This window comes from Corvus kubaryi, unplaced genomic scaffold (genome assembly GCF_017639235.1).
Source record: "Corvus kubaryi isolate FWS band 111438036 unplaced genomic scaffold, C.kubaryi_AGA036_p1.0 138, whole genome shotgun sequence".
Lineage (NCBI taxonomy): Eukaryota > Metazoa > Chordata > Aves > Passeriformes > Corvidae > Corvus > Corvus kubaryi.
The window spans coordinates 4,358,902-4,367,909 of NW_024580672.1; the positions used below are offsets into that span (position 1 = coordinate 4,358,902).

The following is a 9,008-nucleotide window of genomic DNA, read 5'->3' on the forward strand; positions in this document are numbered from 1 at the left end:
GGCTATGGGTACATTCTGAGGCAGAGCTGCGAACAAAGCCTAGTCTGTTGCAAACTCTGGGAAATGGTCTCGCTGTCTTGTTATTTATCAATGTAATTGTCTTTTGTTTCTAGGCTCTGGACGTCAGCAAGAACATCTCGGTATGTACTGCCTTTGCAGAATATATTTAACTTGTGTCTACATTATCACAGAGTAAGCCCGTGTAGTGCATAGCACCGTATGAACAAAAGAGGTTTGCTCACCCCCGAAGTTTACTCTCATGGAGGACAGGAGCATCAGCTCCTCAGGCTGTCTGCGGTATCAGCAGTGCTTGCTTGTCTGAGACAACACCAGCATAACGAAGGACTAACTGCTGAGGCCTCAAACCCCTTCCACAACACACATTAATCCTAGCTGTAAACACAGAGGTTTGCTATTTCCATGAGTTAACAGTCTCGCTTACAGGCAATTAACTCAATAGCACTGAATCAGGTGTTGCAGTTCTCAGCTGAGCCACGACCTTATCTGAAGTTTTGAACTGAAAACTTTTCCGATATCCCCAAGAACAATTGCAGTAGGCATTGCTGGGGCTTGTAAGTGTGGCTGGGCAGCTGCCAGCTTGTGCTCTCAAGGTGGCCACAACTCCTGTAGTACTGGCTCTGCTGGTGGCACACCAGCGCCAGCACACAGGGAGAAGGAACCTCGGGACAGGGCAGAACAATGTCAGGAACGTGACAATGGTCTGAAAACTTCACTGAAATGGGAATAATTTCTCTCCATTGTGCTAGTTCTGGGACATGATAATTTTTGTTCTGTTCCCCAGGTTTTCCAGTCATAATTTTAGGAAATTTAAAACAATATAGGAAAAAAAACCCATTAAATTTTTTGATTCACAGCTTCATTTAGTTAGGGGTCCAGATAGCCGGTCCTGGAGAGAACAAACATTAGAGATGCCTCCTGAGACTCCCTGACCTCCTGATAATCTCTATTAGCATTTCAAATGTAAGGGCCCAATAGCTGTGGCTTGCGGACGTGACCGGGAAACAAAGGCTTGATCTCTTCTAATTCATGGTCCACAAAAGTTACCACCTTAAAAAAAGCTGATACCAATGCACCTGGCCTAATAGAAAGGATAAGAGAGTCAAAGTGCTTTTTTGGGCTTTGTTGTAAAGGCCCCCCGCGCGCGCATGTGAGTAGGTAGGAAACCAAACCGATCTTCTCCTTTAGTACAGCATAACAATAGGGTAAAACGTGCCCTTAGGCAGCTACTCAGCATTCACCAGTGAGGTGTCCTCACTCTCTGAAATCCTAAGGTCAGAAAGAACAGCAGTCCTAGGCAGAGAAATGTTACCAAACAAAATACAAAAAAAGATAGTATTAACTCACAGTTCATCAATCCTGTCTCCTTGTGTCCTGTACAGGCACAGGCTGGCCACTGGGCATCATTGCACAGTGTTGAAAATTCTTTTGTGGGCCCTGACCCCTATCTGTCTGAAATAAAGAAACTTCCCTCCTCCCACCACCCTGGAGTACCCCAAAGTATCATATGTCGGCCAGGTGACTTGCCAGCAACTTGCCTCTGGTCCTTTAAGTTGTGGTTTCTTTTTGCTCCCTAGGGTGAGAGCCATGCTTGGAGGAAAATGAGAGATCTTATGAGGAAGACACGGTTGACAAACCAGAACAAGTTGGGGCTGTCCTCTGCTGCTCTGAAGAGGTCCTGCCCACAGTTGTATAGGTGAGACTATGCTGTGGGAGATTTTCACTTAGTGTTGAGAGGAGGTGGTAGAAGGTTTACCTCTGGTTGTTGCTGCCTGGAGAAGACCACTCCTTACCTTATGTCCATTGCATATGCTGCTCCTGACTAGCAGCAGCATTTGCTTCCTTAGTACCCAGATGCTCCCAACTGGATGTTACCTGTGTGAGAATCATGGAAACATTAGGGTCCCTATAACAAGGCGCTTCTCCCCAGCAGGGCAAGGGGATGATGACAATTAGCCAGAGCCGTTCTATAGCCTAATTATTTGTCTTTCTGCTCCCTCCGAAGCATTGCAGTCAGGATTTATGCTCTCCTTTGTCTGCTTTCCCACCTTTCATCCAGTGGGGCAGTAACCATATTGTAGCTGATGTGTGTTGGGATGGGACAGTCAGGATCAGCTGGACAGTTTTTGTCAGAGGAAGAAGAGATGAAGTTTGCTGAATGTGTGCTCATGGGTGGGACCTGTTAGTTGCTGTAGATGAATGTTTGGGTCAAACATGAAGTCTTATTTCTATTAAGTGATCCATGCTGCTCCCTTGGGAAGTCTGTCTACCAGGCTGGTTATAGCCTTGCCTCTGAGCTAAACCGTGCTGTGCACATCTATCTGACAGTGCTGCCAGCTACCCCTTGCACAGATATTCCCTGTGCACTTGCCAAATCCTCCCAGCTAGTCTGGTGAATTTGGAGTGTTTTGTGTATATAATCAGGTAACAGGAAGAGCCTGGGTATCTTAGTCACCAAAGCTGGAGCATTAGATGGAGCTGTGCACCTCCCTGGATGTTTTTTCAGCTGAGGTCTCAGTAACCTTGAGCGGAACAGCTCAAATGTGCTTAAGCCCTCCTCCGGTTTTAGAGGGGGTGATGGTGGGGAAACAACGTTTAAGCACTCAGGAATGTCCTATTGTTCCCCTTAAAACAGCCTGTACCTACCTTACAAAATCCATAAGGGAACTGGGAATCTTGTAATTACAGCTGGAAAAAAACCTGTCTGTAATACATGGAGTGATTTTTCCAGCTGGGAAAGTTTGGTTGGGGCCCAAGTACATGTAACAGGAGAGCTTCCTCCTATTGTTTGGGAAACTGAAAGAAACACAAAGCAGAGAGAGATCAAACAGTTCCATCTAAAATAGATGGTGAACCAGCTGGGGAAAAAATACAAACTCCTGTGAACCTTCCTGCTAAACCTTAATAGAACCAGCACTTTTATTTGGGTTTCAGAGAAGTTCTGTCTCTCTAACCCTCTGTTTGCCCCATCTCTGTAGCGCAGAGGACAGCACCAGCACTCCCTGCATGAGAATTGAAGGCTAGGTCCTCAGCTGCTTAAATTAATGTGTTTCCAATGAAGGGTCAGCCCAATAGCTCCTAGCAGAAATTCTAGCTCCCTAGAAATCAGTCTCCTAGAATGGACAACTGTCGTGGAAATGCTGTACAATGAGATGCCAAACGGACAATTTTTTGCCTGGCTGTATCCAGGCATCTTCAGAGCTCTTGTACATTGATTTTTGTGGGCTGTTTTCTGTAGCTGATGAATGGCCTTTTCTTCTACTAACTTTCTTCTCCTGTACATCTACATAAACCCCTTGCCTCTACTCATGCACCTTATCTCCCTCCATTCCCTTTTCTCCTGCATTCTAGCTCTTATTCCCCAGCCCTATATGTATTTGATCTTGCTCTTTTACCCCAAACCCAGTAATAGCAGTGTACCAACCCTGTCCTTTTCACCGGTGCCTGGAAAACTTGGGCACCTTCTTCATATGGCAGTTTGGATATGCAGTTGCCCTCAGGCTCCTATGAAGTAAAAAGTTAAGCTTAGTGGATCAACGACAGACCAGCAAATGCTGCTGGACAGTAACACAGACCCTTCCTGCAGCAGTACCAGAATGGTAAAGCAAAAAAGTCTCACTCATCTGCAACTCTTGGCAAAGCAAACCTTGAAGCCCTGCTACTCACAGCATTTAAAGCCACTGTCTTTGTTATAATTTATGAAACATGTTTGTCCTGGCTCCTGGTCCTGTTTGTACAGGCAGACATACGGAGTTGGCTGGCTTTTGCTTACCCAGGCTTTCTTGGGCTCCAGGTCTTGCACTGGAACAGGCTGGAGCCTGGTGCCCTGTATTAGCATACAGCTCTGAAGGAAGCAGAGATTTGTTGCTTTTGACACCCAGTCCCACTCGAGTCATTTGGGCAATTAGAGAAAGTCTCTTTGTTTTTGTAACTAGGTCAAAGCAAAACCCCTTTCATGCTCCCACTCTGCGTATGATGAATGATCTGCTCCAGGGTGGTTGTTTTGCTTTTCTTTTCTGACTTTTTTTTTTTTTTTTAACATCCACAAAAGAATTCTCATAGCAGAGAGAACTTGGTTCTTCTTCCAGCAGGAGAGAGGAGAGGCCTGCCAAGGTAAACAGACTGGCACAAGACTCAGTGGTTTGTCATACATTGTTCTAAACAGGCTCAGGTTTTCATTTCATTTTCTTTTTCCTGCTAATACATTTGCTCCTGCAAAGCAACATCTATTCTGTGCAAAGGACCAGAACAAACTGATGACTGACTTCATTATGGTGTTATGAACTTAGGCAGCACATGGTCCTCCACTTTCCAGGGCAGGATCTAATGTAGGAAGCTTTGGGCAATCCCCTCCTGACATTCCTGTGCAGATATACCCACCTGGGTGTCTATGGGAGCTGCAGCTTTAATGCAGATGCACGGGCATGAATTAACCTCAAATACAGTATTTTTCATTATAAAGATGATAGTTTCAGTTTGAAGCCACCAAAAGCTTGCTGCTGTATGACGCCTACTTTGTGGTTAGGGTGACGTAAGCTAGGAAGGACAGTGCAGTTCTAACATTACAAAACCCCATCTTCAATATTGTATAGTAAAGCCTGAAAAAGGCCTGAGAACCTCAGACCCAGGTCTGAATGCTGCTTCCACATGGAATATTAATACTAAGGTATTCTCAACACTGTGCTCAGGGTTGAGAAGCCACCAAAGAATTAAAGAACGTCAAGGCAGAAGTTTGGCCAGTCCATTGTAAAAGAACTAAGAGCAGAACAAAACATAAAAATGTACAACATTTAGAAAAAAACCTGAAAACAGTAGTTTGCAAAATAAAGAGTCTGCACCACATTAGTCAGGACTTTGAGTTGAAAATTTTTCAAATCAAAGATTTGAAGTAAATAGCTATGAGCTATTTATTTTCTGTAAATATCTTTCAAATATTGCTTTAAACCCCCCCAAAAACAAACTACAGCTTTTCTTTCTTAAACAGAACCTATTTCAAAGATGTGTTTAGAAAGTATTTCAAAAGGTTTGTTATGTCTCTCATAAGTCCTGGAGGCCTGAGCTAAGTAAATTCAACCAAACAGGATGTATTATACTCATTTCAATCATATGTAATACATAACAAACAAAAACTTAAGCTGGAGACAGTCTACAGCAGCTAGCTTAGTGTTGCTCTTCAAAGCACTTCATTTCCTACTTACTATTTTAGGCCAGAAATTTTAAGCTCCCTGTGACATTCAACCATAAGTCTATCCCCCAGCTTCCAGCTAAGCAGAAAATACTGGTTGCTCTGAACAAAATGATGTTTGTGTCCATCCGTTACAGTGTGGCTCTCTCTTTTTGGATGCTGCCACAAATATTTGGACAGCATCTGTTATGGAATCTCAGACTGGAGAGGGGGAAGCTGCATTGGATATAGATACATATACACAGCATATTAATGTTAAAAACACAGCCATGCATTCTGGCCCCTGTCAACTTCAGATGTATTTTTCCATTTGTTAAGGCCAGATATTATGTCTTCAGAACTGAGGAAAACTGAGAGGAACTCCATGATTGTTCTGGGACAAAATACAAAGAATGAAAACGTGTGGCCTTTCTGATAACCTGAGTCAAATGGAGCAAAGTAAAGTAAGTACAGCAGTGTGTGTTTCTTTGTGGGTCGGCTTGGGGTTTTTCACTTCTTTTGGCACAAAAATGAGGCAGTCCTGTTCCTTCATCCAGACACACTCCAGCATGCAAAGACAGCAACATATCCAATTTTTGAAGTTCAAATGATGTGGATTAATGCCTACTGAGGACTGGCCCATATAACTTCATTTTAATAGTCACCCAGCTTTTGATTTGTTGGGTTATTTTTACTTTAACCCACAATTTTAAAGGCAACCGTAGTCATACAGGCTACATCACAGCCTTTTTACAAAACGTAAACGGCAGTAAATTCATTTTTCTGCAGTTGGTTGAAAGACTTCCAAATAATAAGCCAGTGAGATGTCTTGGGAAAGAAACAATCTGTCCATAATAAAGACTAAAAGAAAACCAGCCTCAGCTTCATCTTCCCACCTTCCCAACTCAGCCCACAGGCTAAATGCAGAGAAACTCTCTCTAATCTCACATTCACTGCATGTTTCTGTTTCAGAAAGTCAAGGCAAGAACACCAAAGGACACAAAATCAAGAATCCCAGGGTTACTCTGTGCAATCTACATCCTACAATTGTCAACAGAGCAACTCTGAATTGAGCTTTGGAAGGGAAAGAAGGAAGGGGAATGTTGAGAAGGGTCTGTGGGCAGATACATGCTCAGCTATGTACGGCTTCACTCCCGAATCTGAAACGTACTTTAAAAAGTCTAGCCACAGATGAAAATTGCTGAAAATCTTGGAACACAACCAACAGAGACTTTTAAGATTTGGAAATTCTTCCTCCTCTCTGGGTTAGGAACAGAATTACCTGAAACACTGAAACTTTTAAACTATCATTACTTTTTGGGGACTTCTCCAGCTGAACTAAACATTAGCTTTATGGGGCACAGCATCATCTAGAGGAGTGCCAGGGACCCCTTGCCCTGGACAGAGGTGGCTGTTGAAAGGACAGCCTCCTCCATCTGGGGGACCTAAACTGCAGTCTTTGTTTGTCCCCAGCACAGCTCCTCCCTTCAGAGCAGCCTATGGACAGCTGTGCCATTTCACTGGAATCCAACAGGAAAACAAAGTATGTAAAGCTAAGGTCATTCCTGAATCCAGCATTAGCTTCCTGTCCTGTGGGCCTGCTCCTTCTGCACAGGCCCCTGGACTCCAGTGCTACGCTGCCCAGAAGCTGGCGTTGTATACACTCATTGTAGAGAGCAGAGCAAGCAGCACTGCAGGAATCAGCCTTTCAAGAGACTGGAGGGGGGCATCTAGGGCAGCCTCTGCCCCACAGGGCAGCCCAGCCACTGTGTAACCAATCTTCTCTTTTTTGAGGGGGGACAGGATACCATGCTTGAATTCCTACTTTTAAGTTCCATTTAAGTGCTCTGTCCGTGCAGGTGGGGGCCTGAGGCTGTAGGTGGGGCACTCACGTTGCTGTTTGGCTCCACCTGCGCTCTCTACTGGGAAAAGGTGAGAAGGAGAGCAAGGCTGCAAGGGAAAGTAATTCAAATATATCCTTTATAAACTGGTGCTCTTGGGATACACTAACAACTGTGTAACATTATGACTGTGCATGGTGGCTGCCTTATTGCCACATGTCCACTGCTTCCTGACTCAAGGAACAGGCAATGCATGCTTCTGAACGTCCCATGGTTGCCAAGGTCTCTGCACACTAGCTCATATTGGTACTAGCAAAGTAATTAATACACATGGAGTAAAGATTTAAGTAAACTAACATTGCCACTTGATAAAGGATTATCCTACCCTATAAATTACAATATAATTACAAATCAAGTAATTGCTCTGTAAAAATCTCTCCCCAACCCCAACGTGCCTGAGAACCAAGATTTGACAAGCTGACAGGAATGATCAACTTCAGCAAGCTTAGTCTTTCAGTAACAGATGCTTCTCCCTTGTTCATCCACATCAGCTGGAGCCACTGGAGTCCTCCAAACCAGAGCAGGATCGTTTCTGGGATTCGGAGCATCTCAGCCCTGCCATTCCAGGGCCAGTATAGTTTGCAGGGGTGAGTGAGGGCAGTAGCCCAGGCCAGGTTCTCAAAGTACTCAGAAGGGTTGCTACTGCTGTTACTTAGCATCTCAAAAAACCTACAAACACAATGACCAACCCCCACAAGCAGAACCCAAATCTCCATTAAAAAGAAAAGGCTGTGCTGACGCAAGGTTAGCACCCTAAAGTAGCTGCTGTGTTTAATGTTTCAGCTCTAGCTGCTGCTGCAGGACGTGGTTAGTCACTGTATATCTTGCTAGCTTCATCCAAAGCTAGAAAGATTTATGACTTGATTATTCTGTGAATAGTCTGTATATCTCCATAAATACAGGGGACAAAAATCCTGCATTAACTTACATCCTCCATTATCCCTCCAGCTTTTTTACAGAGACTGTACAGAATGTGAATCAGTGCTAACTGAAGTTTAAGTGTTTTAAGACATAGCATAATGAACTGGTATTTTCTACAGCCCCCTCTATTCCTGTTAGAAGTTTGTTGGGTGTTTTGTGTTTGCTTTTTTTTTACTAAGATAAACTAGCACTCTTCTTTATTACAGCATTATATTAAATATGTTCATGTATTTTCAGAAATAAATGTATTTATAATGTGTAACATACTGTATAGTTCTCTACTCCAGGATCTATTGTAATACAAACATAAGAAATTTAATAAAAGTATTACTATTATGATAATTGTTTTCAGATATTTTACTAATGAACACCTGGCTCATAGTATAGCAGCTGCCATACCTTTAGGGTGTCAGGTGAGCATAGCTAGTCAAAAGGAATTGCTACCTCCAAGGTTTTAAAGAGCTTCTTTAGCTTTGGCAAAGCAGCAAGTTTGCTCTTTGGAAGCAGGTGCTGTTCTCAAAGATCTAGAGGGTGAGGAGAGCTTTTTGAAAGTTCAGCTATGACAAAACATATGTGTTAATTTTGAGTGGCCCCATATTGGGTGCTGTTGGTGGGCTTTGCTTCCACTGACAGGCAGCACACATAGCACATCCAAGAAGAATCAATGAAGGCACTGGGACAAAGTGTGCTGATGCTCAGCACTGGGGTTTCTTTCTGAAAATCTGGATTCAGTAGCAGCACTACACAACAGCCACAAATGACAGATCTTGGCTGGCCTCAGGGCTGCTTTTCCTCAGTGTCGGGGTCCCTTCCCCCCTGCCATGTAGCCCTGGCAGAGGGGCCCTGAGGGGAGGCACCGGGTTTGTCTGGCCCTGGTCAGCCTCGTTCCCCGTTGGTTGTTTTGTGTTCCCCTGCACGGGCAAGGGCCCTCGGGTCCTGTGATTACCTCAGTTCCTCGGCAGATCCCGGCCATGCAGCTGGAGAAATAAACATCTCTCTGAAAA

The 9,008-nt window shown here is 44.0% G+C and overlaps 1 protein-coding gene across 5 annotated transcripts in view; it reads left to right on the forward strand.

Annotated features, from left to right (window-relative positions):
* LOC121659958 overlaps positions 1 to 8,346 on the forward strand; it is a 31,554-nt gene extending 23,208 nt beyond the window's left edge. For all 5 annotated transcript variants that reach the window (XR_006014517.1, XM_042018748.1, XM_042018749.1 and 2 more), the window contains 4 exons: positions 114 to 140; positions 1,596 to 1,714; positions 5,522 to 5,646; positions 6,155 to 8,346. Coding sequence is in view for 4 of the 5 variants with exons in the window: in XM_042018748.1 (XP_041874682.1) it covers positions 114 to 140; positions 1,596 to 1,714; positions 5,522 to 5,618 (243 nt within the window). In the remaining variant the exon portion in view is untranslated. The remainder of the gene's footprint in view (positions 1 to 113; positions 141 to 1,595; positions 1,715 to 5,521; positions 5,647 to 6,154) is intronic.
* Positions 8,347 to 9,008: the final 662 nt, after the last annotated feature.